We start from the raw sequence: 25312 nt of genomic DNA on the forward strand, positions 1-25312 counted from the left end.
CCTGTAGAAGGAAGTATTATTTAAAAAAAAAACCGGTGATGGTAAAAGTTCGAAACCCGAAGTTTTATGGACATTTACCACTCATAATGTATGTATACATATGTACATGTATGTCATATAATTTTTTTTGTGCGAAACCAAAGTGGATCGCTAGTAATGTTATCTTTTTCTTGGTTGCCAAAACAATATATGATACTTATGTAAATTTTAGTCAGCTTTTTAATTGCCTGTTAGCAAAATAAACAGTCGTGGTACAAAGTCAGCGAGATTATACAATTGGTTAGGTTAGGTTATTTTACGAATAATATTTAAGAAAATATCGTATCACACATATATATATATATAATACAATATATATATATATATATATATATATATATATATATATATATTGTATTATATAGTTTATACGTCATCGAGAGAGCAAAAAATTAAACAAATTATTCTTTGGGAAAATTTATTTTTTAAATTGAAATTAAAATTAATTTTGTCTTTACGTGTTCAAATTTGAAAAGTGTGTTAGCCTGTGTAACAAATATAGGGATATAACATACTTAATTCTTATGGTTAGCGGTACGTTCATAGTGATTTTTCTTACAGCGTCAATGACTTTGGTTTAAGTGTTACCAGGATGTTTGCTGTTTATCTTTGTATTGTAAATAAAAAAATAAAACATATCTATTAGAAAACGAGGAGCATGAAATTTAGCACGTGCATATTTATTTACATATATTAAAAAAAAAACAATTTAGAGCATTTATTAATACGGCCTTAGCCTAAAACAAATTATACCTTATTAATAAAATAAATAAACAAATCGCAATACAGTTTTGAATTTTGCTGAGACATCGTTTTTCGTGACATATTGCAACGAAGTTGAAGAAGGTCATGAGTAAATTCGTATTTATTATAAATGGCGTATGTATGAGGATATTGGTGCTCCTGTTTTTATTGATAGAGCTATTTTAAATTATGGTGTGAGGTATTATGGTGGTAATCATATGTTATGGTTGAGGTGAATCACCAAGTTGAAACTACTGATTTTAGAATTTATGTAAGTTAGGTGACCTAGAAACGTTTTAGATAATCTAATTAAGACTGGAAGAAAAGACGACATTATGAAATTCTGTTACAATCAAAAATAGAAACATTTAAGTTTATGTAACGACTTATGGCTTAAATCGAAAAAGACGTATTTGAAATAAAATCTATATCAACTGTTATGAATCAAGATATTTCTTATTTAATCTCTCGATGAGAGATTGTGTTTTGTAAAAGACTTTGTTTTTTTTTTCGTAGAAGAAGCCGTTTGCGACATTTCCAAAAATGCTGCAAATGTTTACGTTTAACTTTAGACCCACTTAACACAAAACATTATTTGCTGATCATCCTTTTTATTGCTGATACATATAACTCAACATACCTAACGACAGAGTACAAATAACAATTGTTTAAAATATACTATCTATATATACTTATAAGTAGAGTATGTTAAATCGAATCGAAGGTCACTGACACCAATTCTGTCAAACCTCTGATTTTTTAGGAAAATTTTGAGAGTCTCCGCATATGTTAGAAGAAAGGAAAACATCGTTCACCTTATAATCAATAGAAGGAATGAATGTTTATTGTCAGCGATACGTTTTACGTAGAATGTTCTAGATGTTTTTTTCCCATTTATGGTGCCATTTATGGAAAGATCATTTTAATTTCTTATAAATACAATAAAAAAGCCGATATGGCCCAGTGGTTAGAACGCGTGCTTCTTAACCGATAATTACGGGTTCAAACCACCACCGGAACAAGCACCACTGAATTTTCATGTGCTCGGCGGTGAAGGAAAACATGGTGAGGAAACTTGAATGTGTCTAATTTCAACGAAATTCTGCCACATGTGTTGGTGGATACCAATCCGCATTGGAGCAGCGTGGTGGAATATACTCCAAGCCTTCTTCTCAAAGGGAGAGGAAGCCTTAGCCCAGCAGTGGGAAATTTACAGGCTGTTAATGAATGTAATGTAAACAATAAAAAACCTTTTAATAATCAGTCTATTTATTTCGACAACTTCACTAAACTTACAACAATCAAAACATTTTAACTAATTCATAAAATTAATTTAAAAATAAGCTCCATATCCGCCACAGCCGATGCCGTTGTACCCGTATCCAGGGCCAACAAGACCAGCTTCATAAGCCAATGGTCCACCAAGTCCATTGTAGCCCAAAGGCCCAAGACCGTTATAACCGAAATCTTCATTCAGTATTCCAACATTACCATTACCGCAACCATAGTTGATGGTACCAGCACCGAGAGTTGGTAGAGCACCTTCCAAAGCTACAGCTCCTAAGAATGGCAGGACACCAGTAACGGCTAGAGGTCCTTCATAAGCGTTTTCAGACGTCACGGTGACACCAGTTGGGGCGATTGGAGAAGCACTGGTAATCGTGAAGCCACCACCGCTAGATGGCACAAATGGAGAGAAGGCTCCGCATTCAGCAGCAGCGATTGGACCAGCAGCCCAAGGTGCTGCAAACGGAGCTCCAGCAGCATAAGCATTCAGACCAAGGCTATTGTACGGTCCAATGCACTGAGCAGATATACTCTATAAACAATGAAAAGAGTAAATTAATTATTTTAAATGTGAAATTACTGTTTTCGCATTTAAAACGTGAATTTTATGCAAATAATCTTACCTGTACAGCGATGAAGCAAACGCATGCAAGGAGAGCTATTTTGTTTGCCATTTTGATTAGGATTTCCTATTTTCTATCGTTGTTTTAAACGATGGTTGTATTTGAATGATGTCTAGATTTAATCATATGGCTTTTATATACAATAATTACGTTATCAATTATGTAAATTTTATTATAGTTGAGAAAGTATTCAACATAATTTCCTATCGTGTTGTTACGATTTTATTTCATTGTGTCAATATGATTAAAATTTTTATACAATATTTTATCAATGAATAAGCAATAATTAAATTCCAAACATAAAAATTACGAAAAATGTAATCTTTATGCGTATTATAACAGAGTTGGCTCGAGGGTTAGTGATAAGGATCTACGAGGAAAATCCCATCCTTTGCTTAAACAAAAATATTACATACAAAATCTTAGATAATGCTGTATCCATAGAAATAAAAAATCGGCTTGAGTTAAATATTCGCAAATTGGTCTTTAAAGCTCTCGTCTATACATTAAAAACTTATTTGTAAAACCTCTTTGCGTTCTTGTCGAAACGAAATTTGATCACAGTTAAGAATTAAGTGTCAGCTAATAATAATTCTCTGGATTTGGATATACTACCTACACTGACAAACGATAATAAAATAAATCAAATAAAAGTTTGCAGTTTATATATCTAATAAACTTTTAAATACCTTTTAAAAATGCATGCAAGTTACACGAACTTTTATTACTTGGCAATAGCGCATCGTGACTGTTCTTTTTTTTTTTATTTAATTTACAACATGCACGAGCTCACAATTGCCAGTGCCTTTTTTTAAATTCTATTTTTATACATTTCGGCGTTTTATATTGTATATTTTTAATGGATATCAGCATATCTTCGCTGGACTTCAAGCTTGTCGTCATCTTGGAGACGTGGGCCACACCGACTTTTTTTTTTTGTTTTTAATATGAAGCCTGTTCGGGTAGGCACCAAGCAATCAATGTACCTATTTTCTGCAGCCAAACAGAAATACTTAGTATTATTGTGTCGACGGGTAAATGGACTAGTTTAGTTTAGTTAATTTTAGTTTAATTGGCTAAAGGTACATCTTAGTTCCTAAGGATGTTGTTGTAATGGTTAATATTTCGTACGGCACCATTGTCTATGAGCGTTGGATACCACTTACCATCAGATAACCCAGTTGCCAGTATACCTACCTATCGAAATTAACAAATAATATATGTATGATAATTAACGAATATTAATTACAGTCGAAATAATATTTATAATTCCTTATCGACTTTATCGTATTTGTAAATTTACTTAAATGACAAACAGCAATTATGTTACAAAATTATTTAATTTAAAACCGTATTATTATCACGTTCAAATTATTATGACATAGATTATTGGCTGAAAAGTTTAGTTAAATATAACCTATAAAGGGCAAAGTTTTGTGTCACGGAGTATATCAGTGTTGCAGACGAACGTGGAGCCATGTCCCGCCTAGTTACCTTCTTGCTTTGTTTCCAAGCATTATTAATTCAAGTAAATATTATTTTTATAAATATTATTATTTTTTATAGTAATAGGGTTCTCTGTATCCCGTGAACAACTCTTATAAATGCCCGTATAAATGGGGCCAATCAGGGCGTCATGACAGCATGCGCAAGCAATCCCGTGGCGTGCCCCGAATTGACGGAGTGTATGTCTCTGGTTTTTTCGTGGGCATTTCGGTGTGCAAGGCGAACTAAGGCACACTTGGCCATTTTAGACATTAGCGAGTTCCACATACATTCCTGCTTAATCTAATGGAAATGCGTAAGAGTGAAGATATAAAAGGGGTAGGCAGACAAATAAGCCACCTGATGGGTAAGGACCCAGAGCCAGACATTGGTATTGAAATATTAACTACAGGATAACCCATTGGCAATGTTCCTTACATTGCCAGTGGGTCAACCTGTAGTAATGGGTAATATTTCTTCCAGCGCCAGTGTCTATGGGTAGCGGTGACCAATTACTGTCAGCTGGCCCACTTGCCATTCTGTCTACATATTATAAATAAATAAAAAATACTTATAAGAAATGTATTTGTATTTTGATTTAAATTATTTTGGAGGCATTGCTTATGTCTCATGTGATCCTAATAATAATAATTTTATGTACTTTTTTCAGAATGCCTACACTCAGTGTATAGGTGCTGGATATGGCCTTGGATATGGAGGAGTAGGACCTGGATATGGTCCAGCCGTTGCTGGCTTAGCTCCAGGATACGGTCTTGGTCCATACGGCTACGGAGGCCCAGAAGTTTACGGACCAATTGTACCTGATGTCGTTGCATCGTATGGAGGTGCTGGTATCGGTGATGTTGCTGTTTCTGGTGAAATGCCAGTCGCTGGTACTACATTCGTTGCTGGACAAGTGCCGATCCTAGGTCTCGTGCACTTCGCTGGTGAGCTGCCAGCCGCTGGTATCGTCACCGTAGCTGGCAATTGCGGTTGTGGTTGTGGCAATGGACCATATATTTATTAAATATATAAACTTATATATTTAGATTGTTATTAATGTCTTAAAATATTATAATAAAGTATTTTTTTTAATATTTTAATATTTAATTATTCTTCCCTTTAAAATACCCTTTAAAAAATTTCTTGTTACACACATTAAATGTGCGCGCTAGCTCAAGCGCTTTAAGGTGGCTTAAAGTTCAGTTGCAAAATTCGAGACATTCATGAAGAGATAGAATATCCTACGATATTGAAAAGAGTTTTTGACTTTTGACTTTATCAATGGTATAAGGGCTAGCAGCGAACAGAGTCTCAGTTTTGGTTCTAACTCCAAGACCAAAGACTTTATCCTGCTCACCTCTAACATAAGCTTAGGATGGAGTGCAGAGGAAGGTAGGAATTTTAGTGGCTCATTGTTACCACAGCTTCGCTTGGCATTTAGTGGTCATAAGGTGTAATTTTATATTTTTATCAGACGTGTTGTCTTTACTTGACTTTAGCGTATCTATCTTTAACTAGTATTTTTTTTGTGTGCTCTCTTATTTTACCAGATAGCATCACAATTTAAATTTAAAGAAAGTAGCCTTTGTCTTGAGTTCAATTTTATGAAGTAAATTTCATCAAATTCGGTGCAGTCGTTTGGCCGTGGAAGAGGAACTGATACACAGACAGAGTTACGTTGGTATTTATAGTGCTAGTAAAAATGACAAGAGAGTAGACATTGATAATGTTGTCCAAAAAAAAAATCGCTTCATACTTTCTTAATGTTGTGATTCAAAAGGATTTAATGTTTATAAAGATTTATTACCATTTATTCATTTGTAATTCAACTATGACGTCACCACCATGATGTGATGGCGATGATGAAATAACTGGTCTACCTAACCTTTAAAGGTTGAAGGATTAAACTAATACGGGAAGGGGTACTTTTTTATTTTAGTGTTATATTTGTATCAGACATGTTGTCCGTGCCTTAAGCGTTTACATTTTTTTTACATTAACAGCCTGTAAATTTCATACTGCTGGGCTAAGGCCTCCTCCTTTGAGGAGAAGGTTTGGAGCATATTCCAATGCGGCTTGGTGGAATACACATGCGGCAAAATTTCATTGAAATTAGACACATGCAGGTTCCCTCACGATGTTTTTCTTCGCCACCGAGCACGAGATGAATTATAAATACAAATTAAGCACATGGAAATTCAGTGGTGCTTGGTTCGATCCCAAAATCATCTGTTAAGATGCACGCGTTCTAACCACTGGGCCATCTCGGCTCTAGCGTATCTATCTTTAATTTGTATTTTTTTGTGTGCTCTCATTTTTACCAGACAACATCACAATTGAAATTTGAAGGTGAGTTATTTTTCTTCTTGGGATTCTGTATTCCAAGAATAATCTGAATAGTATTCGGCCAGTGTGTTACGATTTTCAGGTTATTGTCCAGATTCTCCTTGGTAGTTTTTTTATGGCATTGATTGGCGGACGAGCATATGATGATGATGATACCTGATGGTAAGTGGTCACCACCGCCCATAGACTAAGGCGCTGTAAGAAATATTAACCATTCCTTAAAACACCTATGCGCCACCAACCTTGGAAACTAAGATGTTATGTCCCTTGTGCTTGTAATTACACTGGCTCACTCACCCTTCTAACCGCAACTCAACAATACAGAGTACTGTTATTTGGCGGTAGAATATCTGATGAGTGGGTGGTACCTACCCAGACGGGCTTGCACAAAGCCCTACCACCAAGTAAGTTGTAGTTGCCATTTATGCCCTCCAGTATTGGAAAATCATATCATTGTAAACCGATATCGTAACAAAATATGTAAAATTATACAAGATTTTTTTAAACTTAATCATTTCGTCTATATTTGAAAGTGGGTAATTTTTGTTGTCCGTCAAAGGACTTAATGAGCTCATTTCGAAACTATATCGGTATATTTTTTTATCTGTCGCTCGTGGATTTGCTTACATGCAAAAGTTGGTGACGCATTGGTGATGTAACTAATGGTTAATTAAATGTTTTACACATACAAACAAATGGCTGAATTACCTATCCGCCTACCAATACTATAAAAAGTAGTAATTCGCTGACCTGTAAGATTAACGTATTATTATTAACGTAACGTCTCAGATTCAATTTTGATGATTATTTTTTGCAGTCTTGTCAGTTCTTTTAAAATGTCGGACTAATTTTATCTTTAGACTTTGCTGAAGAACTGTTACAATACGTTTATTGTAACAGTTTATATTCAAGCATTACTACCGGGATGGAACCCAAGTAAGCTTCAAGGCAAAGTGCTCACCTACGTTTTTAAATTAGTTGTTGAGCCACTACGAAAAACTATATATAAAGAACATACGAGTATAATCTTGCTAAATAACTTAGAATTATTAATAGATATGAGTACTTGAATTCGATAGCAATCTTTCCAATAAAACTAAATTTAAAAAAAAAAAGTTAACAATGTCCCAATTTAAGGATTAACTAATTACTAGTATTACTATTAACCCCACAAATAAGTCTTAAGCTTGTGCTGAGAGCGGGGACGACCAGCGATCATCTCAGTCCCAAGGTATGTAACCTAGGGACTGAGATGATCGCTGACATCGGCTGAGATCAGTGGCAGTTACAAATAACAAAAATGTTACAAATATATATTTTTTGTTATTGTTTTTAAAGAAATAATTGTAAAATATGACAATATAGTTCCTCTCAGGTCTGAGATGTTTCTTTCCAAATCGCCGATAATGTTTGACAATCAATAAGTAAGTGTAACGCTTCTATAAAGAGCGTACTCTTTCCTGAAAGGCCGGCAACGCACCTGCAAGCCCCCCGGTGTTGCAGATGTCCATGGGCGGTGGTAGTCACTTTCCATCAGGTGAGCCTCCTGCTCGTTTGCCACCTTTTGACATAAAAAAAAAATATTGAATAAATAATTTTAACTATGACTTTGTCATTGTTAGTTCAATAACATAATATATATCTTCTATATCTTTAAAAGATCATCGTTTCTTGAACACACATCACGCTGAATTATTTCTGAAATTTGTACCAACGTGTTTCCGAGAGGTTTTTTTAGATAAACATTATCAAACAGCATAGTTCAACGTATAACGTAGCCTATATACATATATTATGCCCTGTAGATAATATATAATCTGGCGAGTACTTCAAGGGGGGGTTGGCTCAGGAAAAATACCGCTATATGTTTTTCTCTTAAGGTGGAATCAGACGGTTAATTTTATGTTCATTTTCGTGCTTCATTTTGCATCTTTCTCTCAAAGTGACACGTCTAAACACAAAGTGAAACAAAAGTGCCGAATGAATTCATTAGTGAACTGATCCAACGACGTTGGATCGGTTCATTCGGCATCTTTCATTCCCACTCCGAATGAACGAAAAATGAACAGTCTGAACTCAGAGTGAACGTTCACTCGGATTCGGCCACTTTGTCTCGAACGGTGTAGCAGACGGTCGGTACGTCAAACGTCGCGGCAAAATGGTCTTCAAGTGGAACGATAAGAATACGTTGCTGTTTTTGGAGAATTTTAAGAATTACCAATGCCTTTGGAACCACAATCTTGGAATACAAAGACAGAACTTTGGAATACAAAGACAGAACAATAATGGCAAACTCTATTAAATCTCTAATTAGTGATTTAAATTAGAGGTTACTGAAACTACGGATGAATGTTCTTTTTTACGTCATTCCATCTAAGCCGTGTGAACATGGAATGAAAGAAAAATGAATAATTCACTCAAAAGAACATTCACTCGAATGAACCGTCTGATATCACCTTATAGTGCTTTTCATACTACACATTTTAGGGCACTTCCACACCTTGGGGACACAATATTGTTGTTTTTTTTTTAATATCGTTAAATACATTTACCTATGCTCAACATTAGTCAAGAATTCCTGGATTTAAAAAAAAAAATAAAAAAATATTTTTTTAGTGAGACCTATCCAAACGGGCTTGCACAATGCCCTACCATCAAGTATATCATATATAATGTTAAAATTGTTGCAAGAATGGCTATTTCTATGAGTACTGACTCCAAAGATAATCTTTGGTTAAATAACAATTATTTTGTATATTGACCTCACAAACTTTTCTTTAGATTTATTGAATATATAATTTTAAAATTTGTGAACTAAGAGATATTCATATGTGTACAAAAAGGTTTCAATAAAATCAACAAAATACTTAAATTGAACATATTTTTTTATTATTTAATACTTAATATATTAATAATAGGGACCAACAATACCACCATAACCATAGGGACCTACGATACCATCGTAGCCGTAGGGTCCGACGACGCCGTCAAAGCCGTAGGGTCCAGCGAGACCGTTGTAACCGTAGGGTCCAATTAGACCGTCGTAGCCATAGGATCCAGCGAGACCATTGAAACCGTAGGGTCCAGCAAAACCATCACAGCCTAATCTGGGGCCATAGAATCCATCGTAGGCCAACCCTGGTCCGGCTATTCCATCAAAGGCAAAGGGAGCTCCGAAAGCGTTGACTCCAGGAGTAAAGTCCTCAGTTACAATAGCAACTTCACCATTTCCGCAGCTATAAGTAACAGCACCAGCACCAGCAGTTGGTAGAGCACCTTCTAAAGCCACAGCGCCTAAGAACGGAATAGCACCAGCAACAGCCAGAGCGCCTTCGTAAGCGTTCTCAGACACCATGGAAACGCCAGTGGGGGCGATGGGGGAAGCACTAGTGACGGCGAGACCACCACCATTGGATGCAGCGAGGGCTGCCGGACCGAAACCAGCACCACAGGGAGCAACGAAAGCGGCTTCAGCGCAGGGACTGACACCATATGCTCCGTAGGGCGCACCAATACCATAGCCACCGTAAGCTCCGATGAACTGAGCGCTTATAGACTGAAAAAAACATGAATAGTTATTAATCTAAGGCAAAAAAGTATGAGACTGTTGATTTCAATTCATCGGGACAGTTTTGTTATTTTTCCAAGCCTTATGCTAATGAAATCATAAATTTAAATGTTGATATGAAGCACGTTATATCGACGGAGGAATGAAGTATTTGTTGAACCATACCTGGACGAGCGCCAGCGCGCAGACGACGAAGACGGCTTTGCAGGACATGTTGGCAGATCCAAGGAACTGTTCGAATGATGTTTGAACGGCAATTTGAAACTTTTATACCAATAAAGTTATCGGTTACTCAATGTTCTACAATTGTTTTGAAAATGTTTGTTGTAAATTGCGAAAACCATTTCTAGTAGAAACAAAACTATTTTTATTTTGTTGTGTTAATAAACACAGGTACATATTTTTTTTATATTCGAAGGCGTTGGTCTTCACCATAAACATAATAGCGACGTCCAGTGTTAGCGGTGTATTATTAATAACACGCATCTTTATTAATAATTTCGTGCAGGTCTCGTCTAGACTCGATCGAAACCTACCTTGTGGGTAGGTTCGTAGTATCGATCGTTAAAAAATAATAATTTTTTTAGTCGACAACATGTATCCGCTAAATTCGTATAATCGAGATATTTCGATATTAAATTCATAAAATTGTATGACATGACATTTCAACGGGCGGCCATGTTTGACGTTTACGGTTGCGTTCAGAAAGTGTGTTCAAAATAATAATTTCGTGCAGGGGTACGGTAGCCTCTATGGAAACTTTTTCATATTAAAATATAGATCAAAGTTTATGAAAAAGTTATATGTTATATTAAAGGTTAAACGGTATTTGATTAGTATTATTTATTTCATGATGACATAATAACTGATGATAAATAGTTATCAATAATACACCGCTAAAACTGAACCCTATTTTTAGTAGTGTGATGATTTTTATTGATGTTATTCTGATTTAGAGATGGTAACACTGTTGTATCGTGGTTGGCTAGTTTAAAAAAAGCGGCCAATCACGATCGAGCTCGGCTGACTTATCGGGTGACCGGACACATTGTGAGGTGACAGGAGGAGGTGGAAAAAGAAAGGAAGAAAAAACGGTGGTCAGACTCCGAGCTCAAGTTATCTTAAAATTAAGGGTGATTAATTGTACAACTTAGATAATTGTGCCGATTGAACCTATTGTGTTAAAAAAAAAGTATTTACATCCAATCGAAATGAGTTTGGATTTACTAAAGTAGATATTTTCTTTTAAATAACCCAATTGAATAAACATTACACCGGTTCAAAAACCAGCAAAATATAATTTATTTTCTATAAAGTCGGTCACAAATATATTTTTTTTTTGTTTTCTAATCTACCGGTACTAATAAACAACGAGACGTTTTTTTATTGTAAAGTCTTACCAGAGAAACTACCTAGCCAATATAATCAGAAACTGTATCGTGTTCCGGAGGAGGTTTTAGTACATAACACATAACATAACACAGCTGTGGATCACAGTTTCATTCGCCTTAAATTTAGACCAATGATACTAATATAAGTTTATATCGACATTTCTTGGTGGTAGGGCTTTGTGCAAGCCCATCTGTGTAGGACCACCCACTCATCAGATATTCTACCGCCAACTACAGTACTCAGTATTGTTGTGTTCCGGTTTATAAGGTGGTGAGTCAGTGTAACTACAGGCACAAGGGACATAACATCTTAGTTCCCCAGGTCGGTGGATTTGGAAGGAATGGTTAATATTTCTTACAGCGCCTTTGTCTATGGGCGGTTGTGACCACTTACCATCAGGTGGCCCATTGGCTCGTTCGCCAAGCTATGCCATAATAAAAAAATATATATAAAAATAATTATTCAAATAATTTATCTTTTGTAAACATTGTTGAAATAATTAGTACAATAAAGTAAGTATTACGCATTTATGCGTGTGTATCAAAACTAAATTTCGTTATATTACACGTAATGTTTAGTTCATCACGGTTACACAATAATTTAACAAAACTATGAAAACTCACTTCTCAAGTGAAAAGGGTCTATGATATTTATTTAGGAATAGCCAACAATAAAAAATTAAATTAATTGCACGAATTATAGGACGTTACGAGATGACAAAAAAAAATATTACAGTTTATTTTGTTACTTTCATTTAAAAAAATCAAAGTATATTTTTTAAGACGTAGGTGGTAAACGAGTTTACCTGATGGAAAGTGTCCTAGTGAAGTGAAAACTCCCTAGACATCACCATACACGATACCATAGACATCTGCACCATCAAAAATAAATAGGTTCTTTTCTTGAAGGTTCCCAAGTCGTGTCAGTTCTGAATAATCATCAGCTGCTAAGCTGCGTAAGCTGTTCATAGAGTTTTCATATTTAATTGTAAATATATTTAATTGTTTTATGCATTTTAATAATGAGGTTGGATATTTTAGATACCATAAAAAACTTTTTTTCGATTCTTTGGCTGTGTGCGTTTTTTTATTCCAGTTTGTGTCTAACAAAGGCGAAAATCGTCTGTAGACGCGTTTTCTGTAGGAGTGCCTCAAGGTTCAATTGTTTGACCTCCGTTTTTTATCCTTTTTAATAACGACATTGTAATTTCGATCTCAAAACGATAACTGTATAAAAACTTACTAACTGTATGATTGTATAATTTCTTTAACTTCCCAAAAGCCTAAGATAATCTTTAAAAATAGACCGAACGAATTCAAAACAGTCCTAATAAGTGTACTTTTGAAAAAGTAGCATTTAAATTTTTAAGGAGCATTATTATGTTATTATAAAAAAGATTAGAAAATGTTCAGTTTTGTCATAAGGAAAGCAATGAAATCCACAAAATATTTTTAATTTTTACTACAATTCATTCAGAAGAAAACTGGAATATGTCCTGTCTTAATCTAGAGTGCAGGGTGTCAAAACCCAGAAAACACAGCGAGACACACCAGACCTTTTAAAAAAATCCAGGACCTCTTGGGCATTTGATTTTTATACCACAAGATTCATTACGACGCATTGAAGCAGTTCAAAAACAATATCATCGAATGCTGGGTTAGCGATTATTTTGTCACGTATTCTTGAACGACACCGAAAGAACTACTTCAATGTTGCATAACTGTTTGTGAGACGTGACTCAGTTTTATACTGACCTTGCATAAAATTATTTACTATCAAATGACTTTTAAATACTTTCCTTTACAGCCTGTAAATTTCCCACTGCTGGGCTAAGACCTCCTCTCCCTTTGAGGAGAAGGTTTGGAGCATATTCCGACCACGCTGCTCCAATGTGGGTTGGTGGATTCACATGTGGCAGAATTTCGATGAAATTAGACACGTGCAGGTTTCCTGACGATGATTTCCTTCACCGCCGAGCAAGAGATGAATTATAAACACAAATTAAGCACATGGAATTCAGTGGTGCTTGGCTGGGTTTGAACCCGCAATCATCGGTTAAGATGCACGCGTTCTAACCTCTGGGCCATATCCTTTATTCAGGCAAATACCGAGCACATGCGTAGGAAGCTGAACAGGTTCCCTGTCCAAACAACGAACCCAATAGTTAAACAATAAGCATGGATCATATGTGTTGCATAGGAGAAGGAAAAGTTTGAAATACTTATACGAAATTTATTTAAAAACAATGCACTACAACTAACGACTATAAAGTATGGACCTTGCTTCCAAGTGCTTAGTTGTTTTCACGTCTTTTATCATCATCTTCATCATCATCAGTAGCCCATACTCGTTCACTGCTGGACATAGGCCTCTCCAATTGCACGCCACTGCGATCTGTCTTCGGCAACTCGCATCCAGCTCCTGCCAGCCGTCTTGCGCAAATCGTCAATACATCGTGCCTGAGGACGTCCTACACTACGCTTGCCGAGACTCGGTCTCCACTCTAGAACACGTTTTCCCCAACGGTTATTGGTTCTACGACAAATATGGCCGGCTAACAGCCACTTCAGCTTACTACTCAAATTATCATCATAGAGTTAGCAGGGTTGTAGAATAATAGTAAATAGGGTACCTAGCAGACATACAAGCTATACAATTCAACTACATTCAGTCTACTAGTCTACTAGATAGTAAGGCTTTGTGGAAGCCCGTCGTCAGATATTCTACCGCTAAGCAGCAATAGGTACTTAGTATTGTTTTATTCCGGGATATAAGGAATGGGTGCATGTACATGGGTTTCTATTATAATTTGGACGGTTAGCCACAAAAACTTAACCCTTAACACTGTATAATATATATTTTTGTATTCGAATTTATGTCTGAGTGTGTTGTTCTATGTTGAGAATTCCATGTTACGAAACCGTATTCCAGTTTCAAACAAAAACGATTAAGAGTTGAATGTGGAATAATGTGTTAAATGTATGTAGTAATATGTACGTCGCAGGTCTGAATGTTTGCATAAGACCTCTATGGGCATATCTATAATCCCCTGTCTATAACTAGACTTAACACAGCAGATTAATATCCACATTTGATGGATGACTCTTAGACCAAAAGGCAAAAATAATTAGTAGAATTCACCTTATCTGTATTTTCAGACACGAACCATTTATACTCGGTTAAGGGTGGTGTTAATTGGCATCTAATAGACTAATTTCATCGAGCACACCTTACCACAGAATAAAATGCAATCGAACGTAGAATTGTCTTATTATTATAACGATTTTAAATAATAATTTGATCGTCCATTATTTAATACTCTGTAGGCTACTTTTTTTATGTAATAGGCGTGCGTTGAAGCTATAATACCAACAAAACTTGAAATTTTACTTGGTGGTAGGGCTTTGCACTTGGTGGTAGGGCTTTGTGCAAGCCCGTCTGGGTAGGTACCACCCACTCATCAGATATACTACTGCCAAATAACAGTACACTGTATTGTTGTGTTCCGGTTAGAAGGGTGATTGAGCCAGTGTAAACACAGGCACAAGGGACATAACATCTTAGTTCCCAAGGTTGGTGGCGCATAGGTGATGTAAGGAATGGTTAATATTTCTTACAGCGCCTTTGTCTATGGGCGGTGGTGACCACTTACCATCAGGTGGCCCATATGCTCGTCCGCAAACCAATGCCATAAAAAAAAGGTTCCTTATAAAGTGCAGACATCCACTAAGAACATATTATACGAAACTTCACCTCTAAGGGGGTAAAAGGGGGCTAGAAAGTTTGTATGAAAGTCCTATGTTTTTGAAGTAAGAGACTTGAAATCTAAAATCCATGCTCTATAGATGGTTTCGAGGTGTACTAATAATATCTTTAGAATCAATCCCCTATTGGGGTTAAAACAGTAGATGGTAGTTTGTATGAAATTAAAATAATAACAATATTACAGTTACAATCTGTAATAACTGCGGATGAATCCGCGGACACAACTAGTATATTAATAAAACTATAAAATATAAGGTAAATAACAGTATGAAACACATGTAACATTTATTCTATAACTTCATTATACAAAATTTTGTTTTTAATAATAATATGCCGGTGCTCCACATCCACAGCCGCAGTTGCCAGTAATGGTGACAGTACCAGCGGCTGGTAGCTCACCAGCGAAGCGCACAGCACCTAGGATTGGCACCTGTCCGGCGACGAGTGTAGTACCAGCGACTGGCATTTCACCAGCGACAGCGACGTCACCCACACCATCACCGCCGTACGCAGCAAATGCGGGGTAAGCAGTGATGCCGGGTGCGATTAATTCTGCGCCCAGACCATACGCTGGACCAGCACAGCCAACGCCTAAGGGAGCAATGGCGCCTGGAAGTAGACCGTCGTATCTAGCAGCGCCGATGTACTGGCAGAATGTGTTCTGAAAAAAATATAAAAAAAAAAAATTAATATTAATTTAGTAATAAAAAATTCTAACATTTAACTGTATAAAGTAAATTATTTTCAGAAATAACCATGAAATAAAGATGAGTTTAGTTCAAAATCAAAACCAAAATATTATTTATTAAAATAAAACCATAAAAGAACTTTTGAATCATCGTGGTACGGTATTGATTTAAATGTATACCACTAGTTCGGAAATTTTATTCTACCGAGAAGAACCGGCGAGAAACTCAGTAGTTTCTCCAATCATTTTCCATTTTACCTTGACCAAGCAAGCTTGGACGCACAGGATCAAGAAAGCCAATGACGACATGCTTGCAGTTCTGTGTTCTGTCCTAACTGAATGCATTTTGAACCATTCGCCCTGTTTTTATATACCAAAACAATAAATATTTTGTAAGTTATGATTAACTGGAAGAAGTTACATTAAATTTATAAAATAGTAAACGTATATCATGTTACATAACCCTATAAAAGGAATTAAAAAAAATATACCTTAAAGTAACTTCTTGTAAAACTATCAAAGACTGGTTGTCGCCCGTGGTTTTACTTGCACTCTTGGGGTTGTCGTCGGGTGTTCGGCGTAAAAAACCTATAAATTTGGTTCAGTAGTTTAAGAGCAGACAGACAAAGAGGGTTCATTAATAATATTAAGGTGTAATCTTAGTATAGATTTACAATAGATTTCGGTAAATTTAATTTAGCAAGAAAAACCGTTGGTTCTCCACCTGAAATCTTTTCCGTCGAGTCGGATTTGCCGCCCCATCGGGTTATGAGACTAAAGAAATAGAAAGTACACTTGTGTATCATAATTTATCCTGGGCAGCTAGCCAGTCTCCTTGAGATTTGCTCACGTGGCCGCAATCGGTCAGGGGAAAATGTTGTATAAAATTTAATATATTATTTTTAACTAGCATATTGATAGTAGCCTACCCTTTTCGCAAGGGTCCTTTTCAGGCCAAATTCGTCTTACTCCAGGGTAAAATCCCGGGAGCCGCGAGATTGAGGCGTGCTTGTTGAGCTTAAGACGGGATAAAACGAAATAAATAAATAATTCTTTAAATTTATTAAAGAATATTTAAAAAAAAGCAACTCCTATTTGTAAACAAACTTAGAATTGTCGAGGTAATGGTACGAACAGTCTATACTTAGAAAATGTGTTAATTCATTGTTTATACGACGAAACAGAAACCAAGATTGTGCACGTAATTTTATTGTTACTAAGAGCTGATATGTAATATTGCATTATATAGTCAATGGAATAATTATTTCCGACCTAAATTCAAGCATAGCGACAACTTTTTTTTTTTAATTAAAACCTTTTTATACATTTATCGGTTTATAATGAAAATTGCATAGGCCTTATAGCGACCTATGACAAATGATTACGTGTTGTTATCAATACAATTTTATTGTTGCAATATAACAAAATATATACATATTACTGAAATATATCTTAAAATATACATAATATCTAACATTTGTTTAATTTTAAACATATATTTTCCTACAACTTTTTGGTTACATTTTATTATTACATACATTAGCAGCCTGTAAATTTCCCACTGCTCTCCCTTTGAGGAGAAAGTTTGAAGCATATTCCACGAAGCTGCTTCAAAGCGCGTTGGTTACATACTGAATATTAAATTCAGAGCAAAAAGATAAGATCAAACCCGCAATCCTACAATATAAATCAATATTTTTCTGCCAAACAGGAATACTTAGTTCTGTTGCGGTTCTGTTGCGGTTTGTATTATTGTACATGCAAAATGGTAAAAAAAAACCCGCTGAGTTTCTTTCGCCGGTTCTTCTCAGGTCCGAGGTGCTAAATTCCGAACCGGTGGTAGATTTTTGACTATCAATAAGCAAGTGTAAACACTTCTATATTGAATAGAGATTTTTGACTTTGACTCACATTTCGATTCCACATGTGGAATTTTTAATGAAAACTATATTTGGTATTCAGAAACTCGAATTAAAGATATACTAGCGTCACTTTGTGGGATTGTAAGTAATACGAACTAATTTTCAATGAGAACTGTATTATTTGACATTAATTGCGATTCACAAACACGATTTCGATTTTAAAAAATGAAACTAACTTCGACTTAATACGTCATATTAAAAGTTGATATAATGTGGCGGAAGGCTCAAGTGAAAACTGTATATCCATGTGATCAATTCTATTCAGATCGCCATTATATAAATTATTTTACTTGGTGAACAGAACACTGTGCACCGAGTAAGTGAGCCATTTGTAACTACAGGCACGAGGGTCATGACATCCTTAATTCCCAAGATTGGTAACGCATTGGTGATATGAGGAATGATCAACATTTCTTGCAGTACTGGAGCCACACTCCATTACATTTTTTTTCTTTAATATCTGAATCTCATCAACAAAGTCCGTGAGATAATTATAATGTTATGTCATGTCATATCATATATTTATCTTAATATTTTAACTCAAAGAAAGATTAATAATAAGATGTAATTAGGTTTCTAAAAAATCATATGTAGACAAATATTTTGCAATTGCTCCGCCCTTACAACGTACAGACGATATCAACTTACTTGTTTAATTATGTACCTATATTTATATACAATTATAAATACATGTCTAATTTTATTTATATTTAATAACGGCAAAATTCAATGAAAATATGGCTAGAACATTGAGTAACAGATAACTTTATTGGTATAAAAGTTTCAAATTGCCGCTCAAACATCATTCGAACAGTTCCTTGGATCTGCCAACATGTCCTGCAAAGCCGTCCTCGTCGTCTGCGCGCTGGCGCTCGTCCAGGTATGGTTCAACAAATACTTCATTCCTCCGTCGATATAACGTGCTTCATATCAACATTTAAATTTATGATTTCGATAGAATTGGGCTTGGAAAATTTTAAAGCTATCCCTATGAATTAAAGCCAAGTCACGTACTTTGTGTCTTAGATCAATAATTACTAAATTATTTTTTTTCAGTCTATCAGCGCCCAGTGCATCGGAGCTTACAATGACTTTGGTATTGGTGCACCCTACGGGGCATACGGCATCGGTCCCTTCGCTGAAGCCGCTTTCGTTGCTCCCTGCGGTGCAGGTCTCGGTCCAGCAGCCCTCGCCGCTTCCAACGGAGGTGGTCTCGTCGTCACTAGCGCTTCCCCCATCGCCCCTACTGGCGTTTCCATGGTGTCCGAGAACGCTTACGAAGGTGCTCTGGCTGTTGCTGGCGCTATTCCGTTCTTAGGAGCTGTGGCCTTAGAAGGCGCTCTGCCAACCGCTGGTGCTGGTGCTGTTACTTATACCTGCGGAAATGGTGAAGTTGCCATCGTGACTGAGGACTTCACTCCTGGCGTCAACGCTTTCGTTGCTCCCTTCGGTTTTGATGGAATAGCAGGACCAGGGTTGGCCTACGATGGATTCTATGGTCCCAGATTAGGCTGTGATGGTTTTGCCGGACCCTTCGGTTACAACGGTCTCGCTGGAGCCTACGGTTACGATGGTCTCTACGGACCCTACGGCTACGACGGTCTCGTAGGTCCTTATGGTTATAATGGTCTCTATTACTGATATTTATAAATTTATTGCTTTAATACAAACTTAAACTGTTTTTGTATCTTTTATTGTTGCATCCCTTATTTTTTTTTTATTAATTTTGGAATATGTCTCGTTGCTTTAGACTCAAGTGATTATGTAACTTCATTTTCATTACAATATAAATTAAGAGTTAAGAATTTACGTGGGCTTTGTACTAGGTTTGTTGACTAGGCTGATATAGTACTTGTATCGTTACAATACAGTATTCGATCAACTACAATGCAAATTTAACCAACCGGTTTGGATCGGTGTACGGATTCTATCTAGACATCAAACTCAATAGCCACACTTTTCCAAGAATTTAAGAAGACAAATACTAACATCACATTTTATCACCTATATAATGTTTTACTTGGTAATTTGCTTTATTTTAACATCAAATTTGTATTTATAATTGACAAAGTTAACAATGCCCTGTTTTGAAGCAATCACCCCAGAAATATTTTTGATTGCGACCAAGATAATTTAAATAAATAAATTTAAATATTGGACAACATCACATACATTACTCTGATCCTAATGTAAGTTGCACTTGTGTTATGAAAAATCAGAAGCAACGACGGTACCACAAACACCCAGACCCAAGACAACGTAGAAAACTAATGACTTTTTTTACATCGACCGGAACCTCGAAGTGGCGTTTCCATGAAAGCCCGTGTACACACTACTCGACCACGGAGGTCGTCAAATAATGATGTGTTGTTTAGTCGTATAGACTATTCTTGAAAATCATATTTTTTATTATTATAAATAATTTATAGTATTTATTATATAACATAATAATTACAAAACAGTACTATTTAATAATTTTATTATTTTTTAAAACGAATTAACAAATTGTACAATAAATATAAATAACTAATACTAGAACATACATTTAGAAATAGGTTTATAGTCTGTTTATGACATTGCCAACACCGTTGTAGCCAGGTAGGCCATTCGCGACGCCAAAGCCATTGGCATAACCTGGCCCATATCCATTTTCAATAGTTTCACTCACGATTCCAACATTTCCATCACCACAAGCGTAAGCAACTGCACCGTGTCCAGCGGCTGGCAGAGGTCCCTCTAAAGCCACAACTCCTGAGAATGGCAATCGACCGCTCACAGCTAACGGGCCTTCCATCATCAGGTTATCAGATTCAACTGTAACGCCAGTTGGAGAGATTGGAGAATAGCTGGTTACTTTTAAACCACCACCATTAAATGATCGTCCCACTTCAGGTATGACTTCAGACGCTAGAGGACCGTATGCCATGTTATTGGCATAATTCATTTCAGCAGCAACAGCATTGGCATAGTTGTTGCCATATATACCGTGACCTATATACTGACTTGTTGTAACCTGGGGACAAATTAATTGGTAATTAGTGTCAATAATATATATTTGTTCATAATATAAAAATTCAATTACTTGCTTAATCTTCTATTGCGATTTTTTTATTGTTAGCCAACATTAGTGTAAACTACGTTATGAAGTTGCTCACTAAACTACCTATTAAGTGACAAATTTCTCAAAATTCAATTTTACACCCAGAGCCGGATTTAGCATATGGTTTTTTGGGCTTCAGCCCAGTCTTCAGCCCAGTCTTCAGCCCAGTCTTCAGCCCAGTCTTCAGCTAAGTCAAGTCAAAGTCAAAAATAGACGATAGTGCGTAAGAATCCATAAATTTATTAAATTAAACAGATCGTATGATTTGCAGCCCTGCGAGTCCTGCGATTAATCAAACCCATTCAATTAATTAATTCAAGTCTACGTTCAGATATGTCTTAAGTGGGCCCCTAAGTAGTGTTTGAACAGGGGCCCCTAAACTTACGGTCCGGCCGGTCGCACATTATCTTATTTTACAGTATTTATTTAAATTTGTGTAAGTACTATTAGCATTGGTGAAAATAGATGAAATTACATTTATCACAATAATAATAATAATTTTATTATTAATAATAAGAAAATTATTAATTGTAATTTATTATTTGCTTGCAACTATTTTGATTACGCCGAAGACGTAGAACTTATCACGCGCCATAAGTACACGCATCTTTTATTTTTAAATGTTTTAGTATGTACCTGTACATACTCTCTCACTCATCAAATGTTCAAACAACAAGCACTAATACATATAATTGTTGTGCTTTGGTTTGAAGATTGAATAACCTAGTGCAACTACGAGACATCTTGGTTTCCAATGTTGGTGACGCATTGGTGAATTGGGTGATTTTCTTACACTGTAAATTTATATGGGCGATATTGACCAATAACGGCCAGGTGGCTCATGCCAGTCCACCTACATAAAATACAAAAATAACACAATACAGATTATAGCAATAATACGTTTATATCTCACCTGGAAAAGTATGACCGATGCGCAGAAAAATAATATTTGATTGTGCATTTTGATTGTGTGTGTATCGAAGCCACATACGAGATTGATATATCTTTGAACAGTTAACGATTTTATAGTTAAACTTAAAGCGATAAAGTATATTACGTAAATGATAAATGTATAATTTTCAATGCAATTCGATGTTATAACAACTCAGGTACAATTTCATCGATATGCATGGCGTATCTTTAAGATTAATTGATTTTAATTTATTATTATTAATTAATATTTATCTTTAAGTTATTTGATTAAATACTTTTTAGAAAAAAAACGCATGGATTTAGGCTCGGGTTCCATCACAGGACAGTAATTATTGTAAAAAACAGCATTGTAAATCTGGTTATTTGAAAAGAGCAACTATGCTAGTTTCTTGCCGTTTCTTCTCGCTGGAAGTTGCTTTCCGAAACGGTGGTAGTGTTTAAATATCAACTTTTTAAAAACGCTTCATTGTGAAGTTTACTTGGTTTGATTTGATTGATTTTTTGTATTACAAATATTAATTTTTGAATATTCTAATTTTAAATGACATCAATCGCTTTTTAATAGAGATCAAAGTGACGCTCTTTATATGAAGTAGGTAGACAAATTGACCTAATCGTAAGTGGTCAACATCGCCCATAGACAAATAACTGTAGAAATATTAACCATTCCTTACACCAAAAGCCCCAGTAATCTTGGGAGCTAAGATGTTATGTCCCTTGTGGTGTAATTGTACTGGCTTACCCTTCAAACCGGAACACGACAAGACCAAGCTTTGCTGCTTGGCGGTAGAATATAACATTAGTCGGAGACAACTCCCCAGACGGGCTTGCGAAGCGCAGTTACTTATGTCTCATTAGTATAATTTTAAAATGACTGTAAGCCATACATAACTCTGCCTAAGCCGGTGATGAAATATGTATATATTTTAATACCAAGCTGTTATTAAATAAATAACTTTAAAATAAGACTACATTTAATGTCACCAGTCATCATTGACAAATCAAAACACTTTAGTAACTTTTTTTTTTAACTTACGTGCACTCGATGGTAATTGGCATCCGTGCCGTTAGAAACATCGTTCATCTTAGGAACTACTTCACTCTGCCTAAACCCGGGATGAAATTTTGCACATGAGATACATATAAAGTTGAGCACTAAGAGAGAATTTTTTAAATAGTTTCTTGTGGCATTGCAGTTTGGCAATGCATCATCCGTTTAAAAGGAAATATGACAATCTTTTAATGTACTTGTGTCAATGAGTTTAAAACAGATGTTAATTTTTTGTAAATTCATCACCCAGGAGGGTGAAATTTATGATGAAAGTTTATACAAGTTCATCATTTTTAACGATTAGATATATTGATAACGGTATCTATGTTAATATGTTAAACACAAAAGTTAAAGATATAAAAATGGGGATGTTTGAGATATCGGAATCTGTGCTGAACCTGGGATATCTCATCGAGTAAGTGGCAAATAATAATATTGTATATTAATACATTATACGGAACACGCTAGAAATCCTGGTAAAATTTATATATGTACTAGTATAATATTAATAGTCAAATAAGTTTTACAAAAAAAAATCATTTATTAGAATATATTTTTTCTTTACGAATTAAAGAATATTTTTAAATAATTTTTATTGAATAATAACATGATAAATAAGAAAACTTTTAGTACTAGTACTAGTACTAATTAATCTTAAATTGTTTACAAGCACAGATTGAATAATAACATGATAAATAAGAAAACTTTTACTAGTACTAATTAATATTAAATTGTTTACAAACACAGATCATAAATCAAAAGGTAGGTGAAGCGCGTGTTATAGTGAAGCGACAAAACCAAATACAAATTTCCGGTAGTGCGTAACGACTCGTCTAAACAAATACAAAATTATACATTTTTCATTATTTACCACAACAAAACAAATCAAATACTCAATTTTTCACATTACATTAGCAGCCTGTAAATTTCCCACTGCCGGGCTGAGGCCTCCTCTCCCTTTGAGAAGGTTTGGAGCATATACACGCTGCTCCAATGCGGGTTAGTGGAATACACATGTGGCAGAATTTCGTTGAAATGGTTGCTCACGGTGTTTTCCTTCACCGCCGAGCACGAGATGAATTTATAACAAATTAAGCACATGAAAATTCAGCGGTGCCTGCTTGAATTTGAACCCGAAATCATTGATTAAAATTTTAACATGAAACGAACAAGATCCACCCCACCCCACCCCTTTTTATTTAACACAATAAATACTTTTGTTTAAAGTCACAGCTTCATAACCCAATTTTATTAAAGTCAATATCATCACGTAGCATACCGAAATTACCATTTCTACATTTATAAAAAAAAACGGTACCATATCCAGCTGTTGGAAATACCTTCTAAAGCATCTGCACTCAAGAATGGCAAAACGATTGATACACTCAGAGCACCATCATATGCGTTCTCTGATGTTATATCCTATTTACAGCGTAACGCTGCGTACACTGGTAATTGGTAATCCCCCACCTTATAAAGGGGAAAGCCTGCAGCCTGAATTTTTAGCAATGTTCAGCTTCATAAGAAAGGCATGAATGTGTCAAATCACCTTAACCAATTTAAATATATATATATATATATATATATATCTTAGTAGCCATTGTTATATGGCTTACCATTTTTTTTTATGATATCGGTAGGCGGACGAGCAAATGGGCCACCTGATGGTAAGTGGTCACCACCGCCCATAGACAATAGCGTTCTAAAAAATATTAACCATTCCTGTTCCAAACCGGAACACAACAATACTGAGTACTGATGTTTGGCGGTAGAATATGACGGGCTTGCACAAAGCCCTACCACCAAGTATATTGACTTAATACAAACTGACAAGAAAAATCTACATTAAAACAATAATATATATATATATATAAGCGAAATACCACTCACTGATTATTCACGAAATCTCGGAAACGTTATAGTTTCTACAAACTTTAAATTTGGCAGGTAGGTTTCTTATAGGGCGAAAACATCCGTTAAGAACGGATTTTACGAAGTCCACTTCTATTGTATAAAAAGGGGGTTTGAAGTTTGTATAAAAGTCCCATGTTTTTGAAATAAAGGACTTGAAATTTAAAATGTATTCTTTATAGATGGTGTAAAGGTGTACTAATAAAATATATCTTTAGAAATCAACCCCAAGAAATATTGGGGGTTATGATATAAATCTAATGACAAAGTGATTTATTGGTAAATTTCGCAGATTTTATAAAGAAGCGAATTTGAATAATAATCAGAAATCATTAAACATATTATGTAAAAATACGTGATACAAACGTTTCTGATAAGAAATACGCAAGATGGTTCGTATCAGATATTGTTAAATAACAGTCATTCTGATGAAAACATTGCTTTCAAGGCTCGTA

General features: G+C 35.4%; 6 protein-coding genes across 6 annotated transcripts; 2 read left to right on the forward strand and 4 right to left on the reverse strand.

The window, feature by feature from the left end:
- Window positions 1–2030: 2030 nt before the first annotated feature.
- Window positions 2031–2826, reverse strand: LOC125074328 (chorion class B protein PC10-like). Its single transcript, XM_047685626.1, has 2 exons — window positions 2694–2826; window positions 2031–2602 (listed from the first exon to the last, which is right to left on the reverse strand). Exons 1-2 carry the CDS (start codon window positions 2742–2744, stop codon window positions 2117–2119), a joined length of 537 nt encoding a protein of 178 aa, XP_047541582.1. The 5' UTR covers window positions 2745–2826; the 3' UTR covers window positions 2031–2116.
- Window positions 2827–4087: 1261 nt separating this feature from the next.
- Window positions 4088–5271, forward strand: LOC125074336 (chorion class CA protein ERA.2-like). The gene is made up of 2 exons (XM_047685634.1): window positions 4088–4221; window positions 4849–5271. Exons 1-2 carry the CDS (start codon window positions 4171–4173, stop codon window positions 5203–5205), a joined length of 408 nt encoding a protein of 135 aa, XP_047541590.1. The 5' UTR covers window positions 4088–4170; the 3' UTR covers window positions 5206–5271.
- Window positions 5272–9391: 4120 nt separating this feature from the next.
- On the reverse strand, window positions 9392–10417 carry LOC125074360 (chorion class B protein Ld34-like). Its single transcript, XM_047685665.1, has 2 exons — window positions 10261–10417; window positions 9392–10083 (listed from the first exon to the last, which is right to left on the reverse strand). The coding sequence occupies exons 1-2, from the start codon at window positions 10306–10308 to the stop codon at window positions 9436–9438; spliced, it is 696 nt and encodes a 231-aa protein (XP_047541621.1). The 5' UTR covers window positions 10309–10417; the 3' UTR covers window positions 9392–9435.
- A 5084-nt stretch (window positions 10418–15501) lies between these two features.
- On the reverse strand, window positions 15502–16280 carry LOC125074365 (chorion class CA protein ERA.1-like). Its single transcript, XM_047685669.1, has 2 exons — window positions 16199–16280; window positions 15502–15913 (listed from the first exon to the last, which is right to left on the reverse strand). The coding sequence occupies exons 1-2, from the start codon at window positions 16247–16249 to the stop codon at window positions 15572–15574; spliced, it is 393 nt and encodes a 130-aa protein (XP_047541625.1). The 5' UTR covers window positions 16250–16280; the 3' UTR covers window positions 15502–15571.
- A 2321-nt stretch (window positions 16281–18601) lies between these two features.
- LOC125074361 (chorion class B protein PC10-like) lies at window positions 18602–19543 on the forward strand. Its single transcript, XM_047685666.1, has 2 exons — window positions 18602–18742; window positions 18919–19543. Exons 1-2 carry the CDS (start codon window positions 18695–18697, stop codon window positions 19501–19503), a joined length of 633 nt encoding a protein of 210 aa, XP_047541622.1. The 5' UTR covers window positions 18602–18694; the 3' UTR covers window positions 19504–19543.
- Window positions 19544–20324: 781 nt separating this feature from the next.
- LOC125074362 (chorion class B protein M2410-like) lies at window positions 20325–21944 on the reverse strand. Its single transcript, XM_047685667.1, has 2 exons — window positions 21876–21944; window positions 20325–20875 (listed from the first exon to the last, which is right to left on the reverse strand). The coding sequence occupies exons 1-2, from the start codon at window positions 21921–21923 to the stop codon at window positions 20420–20422; spliced, it is 504 nt and encodes a 167-aa protein (XP_047541623.1). The 5' UTR covers window positions 21924–21944; the 3' UTR covers window positions 20325–20419.
- Window positions 21945–25312: the final 3368 nt, after the last annotated feature.

This window comes from Vanessa atalanta, chromosome 27 (genome assembly GCF_905147765.1).
Source record: "Vanessa atalanta chromosome 27, ilVanAtal1.2, whole genome shotgun sequence".
Classification (NCBI taxonomy): domain Eukaryota; kingdom Metazoa; phylum Arthropoda; class Insecta; order Lepidoptera; family Nymphalidae; genus Vanessa; species Vanessa atalanta.

Excerpts from the sequence above, each read along its gene's own strand:
- LOC125074360 (XM_047685665.1), bottom strand. The coding sequence starts at position 10,308 with ATGTCCTGCAAAGCCGTCTTCGTCGTCTGCGCGCTGGCGCTCGTCCAG. Across the intron at positions 10,084-10,260 it reads GCGCGCTGGCGCTCGTCCAG|TCTATAAGCGCTCAGTTCAT; the intron begins GTATGGTTCAAC and ends TGTTTTTTTCAG.
- LOC125074365 (XM_047685669.1), bottom strand. The coding sequence starts at position 16,249 with ATGTCGTCATTGGCTTTCTTGATCCTGTGCGTCCAAGCTTGCTTGGTC. Across the intron at positions 15,914-16,198 it reads TCCAAGCTTGCTTGGTCAAG|AACACATTCTGCCAGTACAT; the intron begins GTAAAATGGAAA and ends TATTTTTTTCAG.
- LOC125074362 (XM_047685667.1), bottom strand. The coding sequence starts at position 21,923 with ATGCACAATCAAATATTATTTTTCTGCGCATCGGTCATACTTTTCCAG. Across the intron at positions 20,876-21,875 it reads CATCGGTCATACTTTTCCAG|GTTACAACAAGTCAGTATAT; the intron begins GTGAGATATAAA and ends ATTTGTCCCCAG.
- LOC125074336 (XM_047685634.1), top strand. The coding sequence starts at position 4,171 with ATGTCCCGCCTAGTTACCTTCTTGCTTTGTTTCCAAGCATTATTAATT. Across the intron at positions 4,222-4,848 it reads TCCAAGCATTATTAATTCAA|AATGCCTACACTCAGTGTAT; the intron begins GTAAATATTATT and ends TACTTTTTTCAG.
- LOC125074361 (XM_047685666.1), top strand. The coding sequence starts at position 18,695 with ATGTCCTGCAAAGCCGTCCTCGTCGTCTGCGCGCTGGCGCTCGTCCAG. Across the intron at positions 18,743-18,918 it reads GCGCGCTGGCGCTCGTCCAG|TCTATCAGCGCCCAGTGCAT; the intron begins GTATGGTTCAAC and ends ATTTTTTTTCAG.
- LOC125074328 (XM_047685626.1), bottom strand. The coding sequence starts at position 2,744 with ATGGCAAACAAAATAGCTCTCCTTGCATGCGTTTGCTTCATCGCTGTA. Across the intron at positions 2,603-2,693 it reads TTTGCTTCATCGCTGTACAG|AGTATATCTGCTCAGTGCAT; the intron begins GTAAGATTATTT and ends CATTGTTTATAG.